This window comes from Melanerpes formicivorus, unplaced genomic scaffold (genome assembly GCF_026170545.1).
Source record: "Melanerpes formicivorus ecotype bairdi unplaced genomic scaffold, bMelFor1.0.p_v2 SCAF_74, whole genome shotgun sequence".
Classification (NCBI taxonomy): Eukaryota; Metazoa; Chordata; class Aves; order Piciformes; family Picidae; genus Melanerpes; species Melanerpes formicivorus.
In genome coordinates this window covers 1,639,229-1,656,858 of record NW_027142426.1, presented here as the reverse complement: position 1 = coordinate 1,656,858, position 17,630 = coordinate 1,639,229, and the positions used below count along the sequence as shown (strand labels likewise).

Sequence of the window (17,630 nt, the reverse complement as noted above, 5' to 3'; positions counted from 1 at the left end):
GCGTCGAAGTTGTATACAGGGCAGCACATCAGCTGTCATCAAGGCTTACATCATTCTGTGTCTTCTGAGGTTGTAAATTTGAAATTCCTTTCAATATATCCAGGTAAGAGAATACTACCAGTTACAGAAATTGTAATAAAACTACTACAAGCTGCCTGAAAAGGACGTATGTTACATCTGCATTTAAAGACCAACATGGGTTGTAGCAGGAAGGATTGCCAATTCTGTTGGTATCCTGCTGGGAAATTAGCTTTAATACTTGTACAGGGTTTTAGTCAATGTGACTGCTTTCATATTTCTGCCTCCTTACACCTTTGTAGTTTAAATGACTACATGACAGTTTGTTATGGGTGTTCTTGCAGGCTGTTGCTTTGAGTTGAAATTTTACTGGCTTTTTCCTTTGAAGTTAGTGCTACTGTTCTAAGTAGTGCTTGTCTGTAATAGTACAAAACCAAACTGATTTCTATTATCCTGCCTTACCTGTTTCAGTACCAGGAACATATGCAGTGCTGAAGTCCCTATCTTACTCCATTAATACAGCTACTTCTCAATAAATTCATAGAATTGCTTTGGTTGGAGAAGACCTTTAAGATCATCACTCTGCTAAGTCTGGTGCTAAACTGTGTCCCTTTACATCATACCTCTGTATCTTAAACACCTTTAGGGATGGGGATTCAACCACCTCCCTGGGGAGCCTGTTTGATAACCCTTTCAGTGAAGAAGTTTCTTCTGATACCCCATCTAACTTTTCCCTGGCACATCTTGAGGCCATTCCTCAAGGACTTAAGACTCTGGATCCAAGAAGTGGTGATATCCTTCCTTTTCTCTGACTTCTTAACTCTTTTTTAACTTCTCCTTCTTGTTTGCATTTTTCCTTCTATCACCAAGAGTTCTCAGTAGCTCTAATGAACCCAGCTCGTGAGCTGCTTGGTGTCAGTTCGCTTTAATTTACTCCAAGGGAATTTTTGACTCTTGGCCTAACCTCCTGTGCTGCCCAGGGCTGTCTCTGGACACGGGGTTGTGACAAGGACCCACCCAAACTATTGCGGGTCCAATTTTACAGGGCAAGTACTGTCCATCACTCTGTAATGAATTAATATCATTCATAGCCACTTACACTACATTCCCTGTTCTCCTTCCTTTTTTTTAATCCAAAGGGGAGGTTTAATTTGGACACTAGGAAAATACTGTTCACCCAAAAGGTCATTAAATATTTGAACAGGCTGCCCTGTGAGGTGGTAGAGTCACCACGCCGGAGGAACCTTAGTCTGTAGATGTGGTACTTAGTGGCATGGTCTAGTGGTAACTTGGCATATTAGGTTAGCAGTTGAACTTGATAATGCTCAAAGTCTTTTCCAGCCTGAACAATTTAATGATTCTGCTACAGCAAGAGACTAGACCAAGAACCCTCAGCAATATGCTAATTGAAAATCACTGGGTATTTTTAGTAGTACACAAAGAGTTTAGTCAATCTTAGCCATAACATGCAGTCCACCAGAAGGCAGTGGAGGTGAGCAGTTGTGCAAGTATAGGGTACAGAGCTTTTTTCAACATAAGCAGACTTGTTTTGCTGTGAAAGACACCAGGAACTAGAAAAATAGTGACAGAAAATTTAAAAGGGAACTTTATTAGGTGAAAGAAGGAGGATGGTGAAATGGTTTTCAAATGCTATTTGTTTCATATGGACTCATGATGCAGGGAAAGAAGCTGTGTAAAACAATTCCAACCCATCATTGAAGGAATGGATAAAACATTTTCCTGAATCCAAATTATCTTCTACAATATATGGAAGACTGTACTATTTCTAAAAGGGAAAATATGTAGGTAAAAACACCACCAAAGAGTCAGGTCTTTGTGTGCAGTACGGGAATGAAAGAGAACAGTTGTGATAAAGGCTTTCAAGTCACTTGTGTTTCGTTTTAAAGACTTAGGCACAGATAGCTAATGCTCTACATCAACTATGCTGTATCTGTCCTTGCCTGAAAACAACCTCCCTTTCATCTAGAGCTGGTTAAGCTAAACTTTTGCTGCCAGCAAACAACAGAAGGAACATAGATGTAGTCATATTTTACCAGGTACTGAAGCTGCCATCATTACCCATATTAAGTCGGCACGCAAAATCCTTGCAAATCAATTATAACCTTGCATTTAACAGGGTTTATTGTTGAGAGAAAACTCTATTCACCAGTAACTAAAGAACATCTTTTCAGAAGGCAGTACGTACCTTACTCATGCCACTTAGTGAAAAATTGGGTCACAGGAATGGTAAATGAGCAACACAAGTTGTGCACTTATGTTTAAAAGATTGTCATGGCAGTAATTACAGTGAGGCTGAATCAACTGAATTTGTTTTCAGGTTCTGTGTTTGGTTTAGAATTAAGCAGGGTTCTGTACAACTTTACAAATCAGATTAATAGATTTTTTTAACAAAAGAATTCTTAATCCTTTAAAAACACTAATAAAAAGGTATATGATAGCCCAATTTTCAAAATCCCCTGTCTTAAATACGTTTTTCTTACTAGCATATAAAAAGGGAAGGGAAAAGTTGTCATGCAAACATCTGAACAGTGTGATAAATTTCAGTAGAACCCTTAAACACCTCAACTTTTCAGGAACTGTTCTGCCTTTCCTCTGAGGACAAGCCAGGGTCTAACTTCTGTTCCCCAACAGTAAATCCCATTTCTTATTTCAAATCTGCAAAAGCACCATGCTGGAGCTATCTACTTCCATTTTAAGTCACATATTAGTGCTATATGATCAGAAGGATGTGAAACACTTGGCAAAGCTTGGTGGGTTGTTACTTCTTCATGACTTGGCAGTGGAATGACCTGTTCAACCTCCAGAGAATTCTTGTCAATAAAAATGTAGTCCAGACATCCGTGAAACCCACCAACATAGTTTGTATAAGCAGGTTCCCCACAAGCACTTAGCAATTGGAAAGGATGGCTTAGAGGCATATTGCACCTTTCTTCTTCACCATTCGAGACCCAGTCTTCATGATCTTCAGCAATGCCACCACTGTTAATAAAACTGTAAGTCCCAGATGAAGGTGTACTATTGAAATCTCCACAGAATATGACTGGTAAACTTGGATACAAGTCACATGCTACGTGCTTGATGTGAGACAAGGCTACGGCGATTTGGATGAGGCGGATGTTCCCACCTAAGAATACAAACATGTATTACTTGACAACAGCACAGAAGGCATTCTCCAAGATGCTCCTTCAAGCATATATCATGTATAGATCTGAAACAATCTCATTTTTCATTTTCTGTGTGCTATGTCTTAGAACAGTTTTCATTAAAAAGATGACTTTGAAGTTTGTGACTGTTTACGTTTTAGAAGCGGACAAGGTTTTAATTTAAACTTGCACGTGCAAGAACTCTGAACCTTCAGCACCCATATTACCACAGCTTTCCATTTCACAGCAACCATCCTACTAATGTTCCTAAAAGGCCTAGAAACAAAGGAAAACTAATGTAAAAAACTCTTCTAAAAAGACCCTGTAAGCCCAACCTGGTTCCTCTCCTGACAGTACCTCTATTAGAACTCCTTCACATACAACAGAATTGGGAAGACCAGATATAATGCACAATTAGACCACTAATGAGTGGTCCAGTTCTGCCTGGTAACCTGGAACAGAAAGGGGAGAAGTGTTTGCATGGGGCTCAATTAGCTCAGTTGTGAAGTGCATAATGTCTATGTCACTTCATAAAGACATTAAATACAAGGATTAGTTATGTCAAGGAGCAAAATCACCAAGAGTGGTGTTATTACCATTCTAGAGTGTGACAGAACTGAAAATCATTTTGTGCCATGAATGCACATCAGATGTAATATGGCTGTACTGCTCCCTCCAAGGAGGTGTTTGAGGACAGGCTGGATGAGGCCTTGAGCAACTTGGTCTAGTGGAAGGTGTTCCTCTCCATGTCAGGGGCGTTGGAACTATGATCTCTAAGGCCTCTTCCTTTATGGCTTACTCCTTGGGTGAAATGTGTGCAAGAAGTCCTGCTTTCCACTGTATTCTACAGACTCTCAGGCAGGCTGGAACAATCTTAGTCTAAAGAAAACAAAAAAAATAGACCTAGCAGTCTAGCTTGGTCCATCAGAAAAGCAAGACAGGAAACCCCCTGTTGAGGTAGAAAAGGTCATAGCTGCAAAAGAACAGGGGAAAATCTACACTCCCTAGGAAGGCAAAAAAGCTTTACAAACCCAGTTATCCTACATACAGGAACACAATATAATTACCTTTTGGGTGCCAGTACAGGTGGGTATTAGCTACACAAATCTTCCTGGAAGGATCAGTTGTAGACTGAAGAACTGAAACCTTTAAGATAAACAATCTTTGGTGAGCCTTCAATAGAGAGGTTATGTTTTTTAATAAAAAAGCAATAGATAGCCTATGCCTTTATGGCAATTCAGCTCAAAGAATCTGATGCTTATAACTAAATAGCAGTACAGTTCAAGTTCAGTCTATTCATCTTCTCTATAAGGTCTGGGTATCTGCCAATCCATCACCACTGCACATAATTCTTTTCCCCTAAGTGACTGGTTTGGCTGTTTTTTTTTCCTTCAGTCCATTCCATATTTTTTCATATGATGTTGCTAATGCCGTACCAATCTTAACTAGTTGTATTTTCTGTTCTTCCACATCTGCAACAAAGCTGGAGCTGTATCTCTGAATTCAGCAAGCAAACTGTAGCATTGCATAGATGTTAAATTGAATGCAAATTCAGAGTTGGATTCAGTTACCAAGAAAAGCTTCTTAGTTCTATTCTATGAGCAGGAAACTTACTAGTGAGTGTTTCTGAAGTTCCTGACACAGACCTCTATCTTACATACTTTTTCCTACAGAGCAGCTCTGCTGGCAGATCCACTGGCATCAACTAGCTCACAAACCTGTCCAACCTTAGTTCTCTCCCTAATGGCACTTTCTAAAGTGGTATTATTAAAGCAAGCTAATGTAATTACTTTCATTTAGAACTGATTTATAAGATTTAAGTTTTATGAACTACATGTTCTGACATATGAGCGCAAGCAGTGAAAAACTTGGCAGCCAATGGCAACAACCTGGAATCGATACCTGGCCCAGAATTTCAACAACTATCTCCATCTTAAAGAAAATAATTTTGCCTTTTTAACCAAATTCCTGTAATTCCACATGTCAAATTCAGTGAAGTCTCAATATTTTGTTCTCGTTCCTAAGGTAATCTTCTGCTCTACTCATGACCCTGGCTAACAGAACACAGCACAGTTCTGTATTTCAGATTGTTCATCCCTTACCTCCCTTTTCTATGGTTTGAAGCTCAACAAATCCAGCTTGGCTGCACCTGCCTGGAGATAGCAGGAGAGGGAAAAGAGGATAAACACACATAGAAGCTGATACCTGCAACACAGATGACCTCTGCAATACTTTCTCCTGCACCACGGGGTACTTGGCCAGCTTATCACACAAGTCCTTGTGCAGCGGGTCCGAAAGCAGGGCTTCACTAAAAGCTATGTCATGCTGGGTAAGGAGACTGAACTTGTCCCTGCGGTAGAAAATGGCCAGGCCTTCGTGCTGCTTCTCCTTGATCCTGAAGAGCCCTTCGAGTCCAAAAGCATCTAGGGCTGGGGCCAAGCTGTCTGCGAAGACGGATTTATCCACTTCTTGCAAGCAAATGAGGTCGGCGCTGTAGCCCGCCAGCTCCTTCTTGAGGAGGTTCTGCCGGTAGTCGAGCTCCAGGGCGTACGGCGCGCAGTAGGGGTAAAGCACGGTACGGGAGAATTCCGTCTGGGCGTACGTGTCGGCCAGGATGTTGTAAGAGACGGTACGAACGGAGCCCTCGCCGCAGACTTTCTTGGTGTAGAGGTGCCGGGAGTCGAAAGTGCAGCCGCCGGGTCCTGCCTCCACAGGGCCACTGCTCTCCACCTCGCGGGGCAGCCCATAACGCTGCGCTCCATCCCCGGGCGTGCACCGCAGCTTCAGCCGCAGCCCCACCAGCGCATTAGAAGGCGTGAAGACGCGATCGGCGGACGCCTCCACCCAAGTGGGGCCGTCACCGCTCGCCGCTGCCTCCCCGCCGGCCGCGGGACGCTGCTCGTGGTACCAGCGAAAGAGGCAGTGCTGAGGTGCAGCGAACTCGGCGCTCACCTTGGGGCACGCGGGGAAGCCAGCCAGGAGCGACCGCGGCAGCTGGAGCTCAGTGAGCGCCGGTGGGTTGCGCTCCACGAGGTACTGCGCCTCCCCGATCTGCAGCACGGCGCCATCCTGCCATGCCTCCGCGTTCGGGATCTCCTCAGCCACCTCTTCCCCGTCGCGGGAAAAGAGCCGCACGGCCGGTGCTACGGCCGGTGCTACCGCCGCAGCTTCCCCCGCCACGCCGTCCTCCGCTCGTGCCTTCTTATTCTTCTTCCCTGCCTTAGGATGGCCCTTGGCGGCATTAGTGGCGATGCGGGCCAGCGCCCGGCCCAGCGGCTCCGCCTGGTCCCGCTGCATATGCCTAGCACTGCCATCAGGAAGCACGAACCGCAGACTCAGCTTGGGCTCGGACGGCACGCACCGCACTACGGCCCGCTCCATGGCAGTGGGCAGCCGGCCGCCTCCGGCGAACACAGCTACGGGTGAGCGGCGGAGCCTCCTGAGGGCGGAGCACAGCCTGCGCCACATGGAGCCAGCGCCGCAGCTTCCCTGCTTCCGAAAGGCGCAGCCGGAAACGACGAGCAGCGCGCGACCTCCTTGGCGGGGGTAGGCGGAGCGCGGCGCGCCGCGCGTCAGTCATTGCTTGTGCGCGCCCAAGTGTCACTCCGCGCGCCACCTCCTTGGCGGGGGTAGGCGGAGCGCGGCGCGTCAGTCATCGCTGTGCGCGCCCACTGTCACTCCGCGCGCCTGGGGGAGGGCTGGTGTGTGAGGGAGGGTGAGCGTTGGTACCTTGCCGTACCTGAGGGGCGGCTCCGCGGCGGTTGTTCTCTTTTTCCGGTGCTGCTGGCCCTTTTCTCAGTGATGTACTCTCCTCACTGCCTGGACAGGTAGCCGTGTTTGTTCCTGCAGCAGCGAAACCCTGAATCCTTAAGAAAGGCTTCATGTCGGCTTGGCAGACGGCTGCCTAAAAAAGGGTTTGGTTTTCCATGTAGTGCGCAGATGGGTGCAAACTGATTATGGATAAGTCTCCTGATACTAAGGGCTTGAATTTGTTTTCTGTGAGGAAACACTTTGGAATGAAACTCTAAGCTGGGCTGTGAAAATGTCTTAGCAAGGTCCCCAGGACTTTGGAAACACGACATTTCCTCTAGCTGTTGCTGTGTAAGCTGCTGTGCTTACACAGGTACAAAATTAGGATTTCAAAGTCTCCTTGTCAAATGTGGGCAAACGGAATGCCTTCAAATTTCTAATTGTAGCTTTCTAAAATGCCAAAGCGTAGTTACCTGGTGTGTTAAGGTGTTATAATTTCTGAAGCATTCCAGCTGTGGTCTGGAACCAGCAGGTTTTTACCTCCTTCGTGCTGGAGATGTACCGACGTGCTTAGGCTGTGTTTAGCCCTATGGCAGACTAGGAAATGTAAGATAATTTTTTCCCAAGTCTCTGCCGTATTGCTGTTAGTATTAAATCACGAGACTACTTGTAGTGTGATACTGTTCAAAGTGCGAATCCACGCCACCCTTTCTATGAATAAAAAGGCCTTGGATAAGCATTCAATTTTGGGCAGGTGAACCCGGTTAAAGCAGAGGGGACCTGATCAGGCGCACATTACCTTTCAAGTGCAGCATGTGGCTGTATTTTGAAGCGGAGTTCTGTAGGCAGGAGGGCTGCGGTTACGGCTCTGGCGGTGAGGCTAACGGCTTTGTACGCAAGCCTTCAGGCAGCTGAGTGATGGACCTTGCTCAGTGCCCGGCGGTGCAGAGGGCGCCGATCTGCGATGCTGAGGCAGCCTTGAAGCTGCGGTGTGTTTCTGGCGTGTGTAAACAGCGCCAAGGCAGGCAGACGGCGCCTTGGGGTTGTGGGTAGGTTTGCCGGTCCCGGGAAGCCATCGGCACCCGTTCTCCTGAGGCCAGAAACCCGCTGGGCGCTGACCCCATGTCTCGCGCCTCGGCCCGCCCTCTGCCAGCCGCCCGCCTTCGGTTCCGTGGCGACCGTTTTGTTGTCCTGAGCCACTACCGAGCCGCCTCTGCGCCGCCGTCTTGTCTGGCGGCCCCGCGAGCGCGGCCCCGGGGGAGGTGAGGACAGCCGGGGCGGCCCTCGGTGGGGCTAGGGCGGCCGCAGGGTGGGTGTTGGTCATCCCTAAGCGATAAGGCTGTGTCCCGGGGCGCGGCTGGGCGCGGGAAGCTCTAGGGAAGCCTCACATCGCCTCCGCGCTCTTTCGCTGACTGTTATTTGTTTTGGGGCCTCCGCAAACAAGCCTTTTGATAATAAATTACTAGAGCATACCACGGATTTAAGGGGTAGCTTTGGCTTTTCGCTCCTCTGAGAACCTACTGAAATACAGTTGAGTTCCGTGCATCAAGCAAGACAAGCCGGAATAGAAGGCGGTTTTTTCCTTTACTCCCCACCGCGGTTTGGTTTTTTTTGGTTTGGTTTGGTTTTGGTTGTGTTTTTTGTGTGTGTGTGTGTTTTTGTGTTTTGTTTTTTTTTTTTTTTCTCTTCCCTGACTTTATACAAGACAACTATTAAACTTTGATTGCCAGGTGCTTTTAACTGTGGTTAGTCAGTTATCTGCTTCACATAGTTATTCGAGCCCTAGACTAGGATTCTTACTTCAAACCCACACCCACCTCTACTTCCTTGTTACACAGTCCCAACAGCCCGCAACTATGGTCATAACCCAAGCTCTTATCTCTTTGTCTTGAATCTCATGTTAACCACACCAAATTACAAGCCACCTTTTCACTGGGAATCTGCATCCACAGCCTACCTTGCATCCTTCAGTTTAGTAATCTGAGTTTAGCCTTTGCTCAGTACAGCCTTGCTTCTCAGGATGCACACCTTGGCATACTGTAGGTGCATATACAGAGATCACATTTGCTGCATCTTAGAAAGAGTAGTGTCAAGCACTTGCTTGATATTTATAGGAGTATTTGATGTGGTAGCTCAGATAAGCATTTCCAGACAGCTGAAAGGAAATTGTGCCTTGCTCCGCCTTGGGCAAACACGTAAATCACTATCACTAGGGTCTGTTGATGGGAGTATATGTTTACATGCAAGACAAAGTTATCAAACAGTCTGTGAAGTTCACCACGCAGCTTTCAGTGTCTCACAATTGTTTCTGAGTAGTCTCCAATGTTTACGCTGCTTTTTACAATATTAATTTCCAATTTCTTAACATTTCTGTGTATGGAATATACCTTTTAATGACTGTTTTGCATGAAGGAAGTTAGTTTAATTATTATTGGTGGGTTGTTTGGTTTTTTCTTGTTTGGTTTGGGGTTTTTTTTGGTGGGGTGGGTTGGTTGGTTTTGTTGGGTTTTTTTTGAGTAACATGAAGAATAGACTGCTCTTTTTCTATAAATACTTTCATTATAGTTCCATGCACTTAGTCTTTCTTTAACAGTGATATAGTGTATAAACAATAATTTTATCATCATTTTGCCACCCTTTGTTGGATGTTGTGGGGAAACTAAATCTGTGTTGATGCCATTATGATTTCTGTTTTCCTTTAGAGACTGCCCCTCTGCCTCAGCAGAATTCTAGAATCTCATACTTGGAAATTTTCTGCAGCTTGCTTTTGGGCATTTCTTTTTCTGAGAACTTTAGAGGCTGCTCTTGTCTCAATTTGTTCTGCATTATCTAACACAGGTGAACTTCATGAGGCAGTAATTTTTTTTTAGTTAGGAGTTACTAAAGGAGTATCAATTCACTGACGAAGCCCTATCAGAACAGGAGCTGTGCCTAGAATTGGGGCAGTCTGCTAGGGTGTTAACATAGTATCATAGTATCATTCAGGGTTGGAAGGGACCACAAGGGTCATCCAGTTCCACCCCCCCTGCCATGGGCAGGGACACCCCACACTAGATCAGGCTGGACAGAGCCTCGTCCAGCCTGGGCTTAAACACCTCCAGGGACGGGGCCTCAACCATCTCCCTGGACAACCCATTCCAGGGTTTCACCACTCTCATGGTGAAGAACCTCCTCCTCACATCTAGCCTGAATCTCCCCACCTCCAGCTTCATCCCATTCCCCCTAGTCCTATCACTACCTGAGATCCTGAGAAGTCCTTCCCCAGCCTTCCTGTAGGCCCCCTTCAGATACTGGAGGGCCACAATGAGGTCACCTCGGAGCCTTCTCTTTTGCAGACTGAACAGCCCCAACTCCTTCAGTCTGTCCTCATAGGAGAGGTGCTCCAGCCCTCTGATCATCCTTGTGGCCCTTCTCTGGACACGTTCCAGCACCTCCACATCCCTCTTGTAATGGGGGCTCCAGAACTGGACACAGTACTCCAGGTGGGGTCTCACCAGAGCTGAGTAGAGGGGGAGAATCACCTCCCTCGACCTGCTAGCCACACTTCTCCTGATGCAGCCCAGGATCTGATTGGCTTTGCGGGCTGCAAGTGCACACTGAGAGCTCACGTTGAGCTTCTTGTCCACCAGCACTCCCAAGTCTCTCTCCTCAGATGCTTTTCTGATGTCTTAGGTGCTGTGTACAACTGGTAGATTAGCACTACAAAGAGATTTCTGACAGAACTTTATTTTTATGCAACACACTAATCTTGAGTTAGTAGAAGTGTACCAGCATTTTTCGCTTTGTGCACACTTTGCATTGAACTCTGCCATTTTAACATAAATCGGTATTTGTATGTTTTCCAAAGCTAATGCCTAAATTGTGAAAAAACTTTATGCTACTTCATTTTACATCTTGGGTACATTCAACTTAATGCATGCATCTGTTACACTGCTTTCTGGACAGGATTACTTGTATTCTAGAACCTTGGGTTTGTTATTGGTTTTAGATGGCACGCGCAAATGGAGACCGTTGCAGTGATAAGGCTTTGAGAGACATCCTTTGTCGCATGCCTCCCATTGTTTCACCTTCCTCAGTCGTATCTGATTTGACACCAGCACAGAAGGAACTATTGAATTACCGAAGATGCAATGAACGGCGGAAGAGGCTTAATCAGTTACTGTGAGTTTCGTATAATTCAAGAAATATTGGCATTCGAATGAAACAAACCAACCCCAAAACATTGCACATTGGGCATCTGAGAAATAATGTTGTTACTTAACTAATTCCTATGCAATTGATGTTCTACTTCAGTGGCTGAAATTTCTATGTGGCCAAGTATTGAAAGGTTGATTTTTCTCAAAAGGCACTTGTGTGTGATGACTTCATTTGAGCTAGGTAGTGATGTAAAACTAAGTTTCAGGATTAAAGGCTAAAAGAATTGATCACAGAAGGAAATCTGACTTGTGTCAAAGCAAGGGGAGGTTTGGCCCTTTCCCCCCTTTCTCCTTTTTCCTTTCCCCGTGCCCCATAATAAAAATCTAAGACATAGTAGTCTTTTAGCTTTTGGAAGTAAATCCTGACCTTTCAGTGAGACCTGTAAGTAGCAGAGTACAGGTTTGAGAATGCAGATGTTCAGTACGCTGAATATGTCAACTACGTTGTAGTGATAATTTCCAGTACAGTAAGATGGCTACTGACTAGCCATCTGACAGTGAATACTGTGCTGGAGCACTGAATCAGCTACATTTTTTATAGCAAGTGATTTGTATTTTAAATAGTGTCCCATGAAGTAATGATTTGAGTGTACACTTGAAACTGGCAGTCTAACTTCCACTTGGGAGTTTTCAGCTGAGTGTAGAGATAAGGAGATAAGGCTGAAATACTGTTTGCCAGGTCTGTGCAGTGTAGCCCCAAATGATGGACATGTATCCCAAAATAATGGGTATGGTTTCATGCATAAATTCCGTGTTAATATGCCAGCATTAACCATTTAAAGTTTTCTGATGGTTACTTAATTTAAAAACAAAGGCAGTAAAAAAGAGCTGTTCTTAAACAGCTTTAGGAGTTGTTTAGGGGTTTTTTGGTTGGTTGGGGTTTTGGTTGTTTTTTGTCTGTGTGTGTGTGTTTTGTTTTAGCTTTTTGTGTGTTGTATGTTTGTTTCTTTCCGTAATACAGTAGGGCAAGATCTATTGTAGTTGTTTATGGAGAAATAAGGCATAATCCTAACAGGAGCACTGGATGATTGGATGAGCTGAACTAAGCCATGTGCATATTCTGACTGTGGTAAAGATAAATATGGCGCTTTATATAAGAGAAGGCAGAGTATGCAAAGGCAAGCTTTCCATGTAGTGATCAAAGATTGGTAAACATGAGAAAACAGGTTGCATCAATTAAAATTATAGCATTGTTTTTAATATCCTATTTGTGGATTTTTTTTCTCTTCTGACTCTGTTTTACTTTAGAGCTGATCGAGCTTTAAAAGCCTGTCACATCACTATGAATAAAAGAAATCAGAGAGATCCTGCACCTCCAATCCCAGAACTGCCTTCCACTGTGAGAAAGTATTTCTTTAATATTTTAACCTTTGCCTGAGACATTTATGCCTCTTACTTCTTACTAGTTACTTAAATGTGTTTAGCTCAATTCTTAGTAATGTGTAACTATATATTTATATGCTCAAGTGGTCCCATTGACATTGATACCTGTGTTTCTATAGAACAAAGTAATTAGAAATAGTATTTGTTAAATTTTATATTTCTATTATTTTTTGTGTGTGTGTATTTTATGTTCATAATACATTACGATTTACTTTTCCTTTTTATGCAGATGAAGAGTGGGGAAGCACAAATAAGAGTGAGTTAAATACTTTTTTCTGCCTTCTTAGAGTAGAAGAGTGAATGGTCTTTCAGAGAGGATGGGCTTGTTATGTGGAATTAGTGGTGGGTAAAGAGGAAAAGCTTTCTGTAGTCTTGCTAGGGAAAAAATGGACTAGGAAGTGAAACAGGGACTGTGTCCAGTTCTAAGCTCCCTAGTTCAAGATGAACAGGGAACTACTTGTGAGATTCCATCGGAGGGCCTGGAGCATCAGGTTGGATGTTAGGAAGAAGTTCTATACAGAAAGAATGATTTCACTATGGAATGGGCTGCCCGGGGAGGTGGTGGAGTCGCCGTCATTGAAGGTGTTCAGAAGGAGACTTGATGGGGTGCTTGGTGCCATGGGTTAGCTGTTTGGGTGGGTTGGATTGGTTGATGGGTTGGACACGATGATCTTGAAGGTCTCTTCCAACCTGGTTTGGTTTATTCTAATAAAGGTTTATTCTAATATCACTCTTATGTGGAGAGGCTGAGAGACCTGGAGCTCTTTAGCCTAGAAAAGACAGAGGGTATCTCATTATTGCATATAAATATCTAAAAGGTGGAGGTTATGAGGATGAGGTTGGGCTCTTCTTGGTAGTGCCCAGTGATAGGACAAGTGGCAGTGGGTACAAACTAGAACACTGGAGGTTCCACCTCAATGTCAGGAAAAACTTTACTTTGAGGGTGACAGAGCACTGAAACAGGCTGCCCAGAGAGTCTGGAGTCTCCTTTTCCAGAATCTTTCCAAACCCAGCTGGATGCATTTCTGTGCAACCTAATGTAGGGTACCTGTGCTAGCAGGGAAGTTGGACTAGATGATCTCCAGACATCCCTTCCAACCCTTACCATTCTGTGATTTTCTGAGTCTGTTCTTGTGGTCCAGTAGAAGAATACATGCTATTATAGAAAGTATGTCCATCATCAATTTAAGTTATGATCTGAATCTTAAAGATAATTACTTAAGAAAATTCTGAACAGCTTCAGGACTTTTGCAGTTGAGGTCATGGATTGTACTTTAGGGTGTACAAAAAAAGTCTTTGAAATTGTTCACCTGATTGGCAGAGCATGTACAAATTCCACAATTTGTGTATAGCTTTTAAAGTAAGACTTTATCTCTGAGAGACACTTTAAATTCAAATTAGCATGGGAATATTAAGTAGCTTAAGGTAGCTACCTATTTTTCCTAGCTGATGTGAGGTAAACTCATTTTGAAGACTGCAGAGATTCAGATCTCCTTTTCTGGTTTATGACAAAGGTATCACTCAACATAAATACCTATCTTTTGGCCAAAAGTCCTCCTATTTGTGCATGCTTTTTGCTAGATAAATGTTTGTCCAAAGAACAATAGCAGGAACCTTGGATTGTCTGTCATAAGCTTCATCAGAGAATCAAGGAAAATGCTGTGCTAAAAAGTAAAATGTTGTGTATTTAAATGCATTGAGACAGGGAGACCATTTTACCAACTCTAGAGCATCTTCCAAAGTACTAACCAGTGAACGCTTTAAAAACTAGATTGTCACCTGCCCTCGAGTGTAAGAAATGGTTAATAAAGAGACTTCATTGTCAAGCCTAGTGTAGAAATATTTACATGGCAAATTATTAAACTTTTGACAATATTGTCCTTTCAGGAAAACTATCTCTTTATGAAGAAGCGTGTGCTGAAGAGGCCAATAGCTCCCTATCCACAGCAGTGGTTAACATCTATACTCACAAGGGTGCCACAGTCGCTTATGGAAGGCAGGGAACTATTAGTTCAAAAACTTCAGGAGGAAATAATAGGAGATTATGAAAAGAGTATGAGAAGAGTGATGGGTAAGTAGTAGTAGTGTATCTATATTGTAAGCTCTTCCAGGTTCTCTCAGTGAAAATATTTTTTCCAGATTATTCTTTCATCCAGGAATGATCTCTGTAATTACTGCTGATTTCTCTTTTTCTGCCTCATCAAATGTGTACCGACTGTAGTGTTTAAGGCAAAGCTTGCATATTTTTATCTGGACTATTAAAATGTTAAGTCTTTAACCTTCTGAGTTAATTTGATGCAAGGATGTATAACTTTTTCTACTAAAGAAAGTAGAAGCTTTTTAAGTACCAGTCATTCCTTTTTTATTATTCTTCATTATCAGCAAGGGTTTTTAAGCTGTTTATCCACAAGCACATCTGTAGGTCTTCAGATGCTGCTTTCTGTGCATGAGAAAGCTCACAATAAAGATCTGCAAAGATAGTTAGCTGTTGTCCTGGGTTAACATAACCCACTCTCACAAGTCCCCTTTACCCCCCCACAAATGGGAGGGAAAACAACACCACCACCACCCCCCCCCTTGAACTGAGATAACTGATTTGCTGAGGTAATAGAGCAAATGCACAATTACTTTAGACCATTTGCAGAAAATGTGCAGCAAAACCACAAAGCAGCAGCAGAAGCCCCTAATAAAAATAATTCCCTGTACGCAAGCACGCAGAAGCCAGTCCAGCAGAAAAGACCAACACCCCAAAACACGAAACCAGAAGCAGTGACCTGGAGGGAAGCCTCTCATGTTACAATCTGGACTTTAAGCCCCGTGATATGTTGCTACAGCCAGTACTTTTGTTTTGAAGCTGATGTGGCAACAGCATGGCATTGAATATCATTAGCAGATCCAACTCAACCCATGACAGCTGTTTTCAGAGATCACTCACACAACTCACTTCAGTTTTAGAACTTTTTTAAAGGAGTCATGAACTGGAATTTTGAAAGTGCATTCCCTTGAAATCATGCATTAATGTCTTTTTTTAATTTACATTGATAGTACCTGAAAGTGAGCCAAATTTAGTGAATATTTTGGTGGATAGCAGATCTTCTTTTTAAAAATACAGAATTTATCATGGGACTAACTTCTTTGTAATGTCATCAGTGGGATAACTGTAGTAAACATGATTACCATAAATACTTGAAATATCTCAAGTTGGAAGAGACCCATAAGGATCTTTGAGTCAAACTCCGTGTGCTAGCAAATCTAAATCATAGCACTAAGAGCTTTTTGAACTCTGACAGGCTTGGTGCATGACCACTTCCCTGGGGAGTCTGGTCCAGTGACACACCATATTCTAAGTGAAGAAATGACTTAAAGTACTTATTTCTATGAATGCTAGTCTATCTGAAAACCTTCATGAATAGGGCACAAAATTGGAATTAACCCACCTGAATCTGTATAGATAGTTAGCAGAAGCTGTGATTCTGAGTTGCATTTAGGAGAATGTGTTTTGATGCAGTCACCTTTCCACCCTACTGTGTTTTCAGTGCAACCTAGAGAAAGACTGAGGGCATACAGTGCCTGTTGAATATGGCTGAATTGTCTTCTAATGTTTATATTCTTAATTTCTTTCCTAGTGCGGAGTGTTCTTAAAAAGCCAGATGTAAAAGGACTTGAAGATGAAGAGGAGGCACCTTTGCCTGTATTGCCTCTGTGAGTGAATTACTCACTGGCAAAACACACTCATTGCATGAGTGAAATTCTCATTGAGCTGCAGGAACAGAGTCATGGGACAATATTAATTCTTGAGTCCCTTAAGACATATTTTTCTCTCTGTAGAGGGTCTTATATCTGAACATCTTATATCCAAATGCTTTGTGAAGTTTCAGCACTGACAGTGTCCTCTCTGTGTGCCCAGACACTGAAGTTGTATTGCAGTCACCTCTGGAATGAAGCTTGTGTGCATGTGCAAGGCAGTTTACTGGCAGCCAGTAGCATTGCATAGTACTTTCAAATACTAAAACTGCCTCTAATGCCAAGGTTTTGTGTTATTTTGGTGTTACGAAGCAAAACCATGTGGTTGAAGGAAAGGCAATATTAGACTCCACCAAAATAAAGAGGAATTCAGGTAGACAGAAGGTATTATCTGAATTGCATGATTTAACTGAAGCATCTGAATGTGTGCCATCTAAATAAAATACATACATCCTGCTGGTATTGTTAGACCTTTACAGCAGTGGAAGACCTTCAGGAAGAGCAGGCAGTTTGAAAATACTCTGGAGTATAATTCATGGTTGATCACAGTATCTTTATGGCTTCCACTGCATCATGTTATGGATATGGGTATGGCACTTAACTAACTATCGCGTTGAGGATTAAGGGTTTTATTACTACTTTTTGTTCCAGTATTGCTTGAGCTCTTCACTTCTGTTTGTTTTGGTTGTTGGTTTTGTTTTGTTTTATTCCAGAGGCCTGGATTTTTCTAGCCCATGGCATGAAAATGTTGTTCATGCAAAAAAGAAAATCTCTTCCAAATTGCACATTGTCCACCCCACAATGAGAACTGTACTGGATTTTGGTTATGCAGCATTCTCTTCCTTTCTGTTAGTGGATTTCTCACGTTTGAGGTAAAGCTTGTTTTTGTCAATTATTAACTGGTGTTGGTATTTAAAGCTGGCGAAGAAGAGTTTGTTAAATTCTAGTATTTCTTGTAGGGGGGTTAATACATTTTTTCAATGTGTCATTTGATGTTCTTTGAGTTGGTTACTTTGTGATATGATGCATTTAACTTCTCTCTGTTATGCGCAAATATTTCATTGGTGCTTAAATTGCTAGTAGTATCAGCCCTTTCATGTTTTGCCCTTAATTCGCTAAAGGTCTCCTTATTATGTATTTATTCTTAGTGCCTTGATCCCCATAGATGTCTGCCTGAAGCAGCATTGAAAAACGCTTGCTGGTTTTCATCAGTTTCATTTTTTAATTTTGGAACTTTTCAGTTTTGTAATTTTCAGAAAGATAATTTTCAGTATCTTTTTCCTCATTTTTTTTTTTCCTTCTGGTAACTGTTCTTTGTTTGGGGTACTTTTTTTTTCCCCCCTCTTTTAAGCCTACAGAAGTGTTGCTTAAACTC

The 17,630-nt window shown here is 43.2% G+C and overlaps 2 protein-coding genes across 4 annotated transcripts in view; one reads left to right on the top strand and one right to left on the bottom strand.

The window, feature by feature from the left end:
- Positions 1-1,601: 1,601 nt before the first annotated feature.
- Positions 1,602-6,670, bottom strand: PDE12 (phosphodiesterase 12). The gene is made up of 3 exons (XM_068163700.1): positions 5,388-6,670; positions 4,250-4,328; positions 1,602-3,163 (listed from the first exon to the last, which is right to left on the bottom strand). Exons 1-3 carry the CDS (start codon positions 6,648-6,650, stop codon positions 2,721-2,723), a joined length of 1,785 nt encoding a protein of 594 aa, XP_068019801.1. The 5' UTR covers positions 6,651-6,670; the 3' UTR covers positions 1,602-2,720.
- Positions 6,671-6,885: 215 nt separating this feature from the next.
- DNAH12 (dynein axonemal heavy chain 12) overlaps positions 6,886-17,630 on the top strand; it is a 71,606-nt gene continuing 60,861 nt past the window's right edge. For 2 of the 3 annotated variants that reach the window (XM_068163696.1, XM_068163694.1), the window contains exons 1-7: positions 6,886-7,009; positions 10,921-11,093; positions 12,377-12,467; positions 12,741-12,767; positions 14,399-14,582; positions 16,138-16,213; positions 16,969-17,127. In XM_068163696.1, coding sequence (XP_068019797.1) covers positions 10,921-11,093; positions 12,377-12,467; positions 12,741-12,767; positions 14,399-14,582; positions 16,138-16,213; positions 16,969-17,127 — 710 coding nt within the window. In that variant the 5' untranslated portion in view covers positions 6,886-7,009. Of the gene's footprint in view, positions 7,010-8,170; positions 8,195-10,920; positions 11,094-12,376; positions 12,468-12,740; positions 12,768-14,398; positions 14,583-16,137; positions 16,214-16,968; positions 17,128-17,630 lie in introns of those variants that run through there. The other variant, XM_068163695.1, reaches the window with a different exon arrangement.

Coding starts and splice junctions, on each gene's coding strand:
- PDE12 (XM_068163700.1), bottom strand. CDS start 6,650: ATGTGGCGCAGGCTGTGCTCCGCCCTCAGGAGGCTCCGCCGCTCACCC. Junction 4,329..5,387: donor AGAGGTCATCTGTGTTGCAG/GTATCAGCTTCT, acceptor TTTATCTTAAAG/GTTTCAGTTCTTCAGTCTAC. Junction 3,164..4,249: donor CCTGTACTGGCACCCAAAAG/GTAATTATATTG, acceptor TTGTATTCTTAG/GTGGGAACATCCGCCTCATC.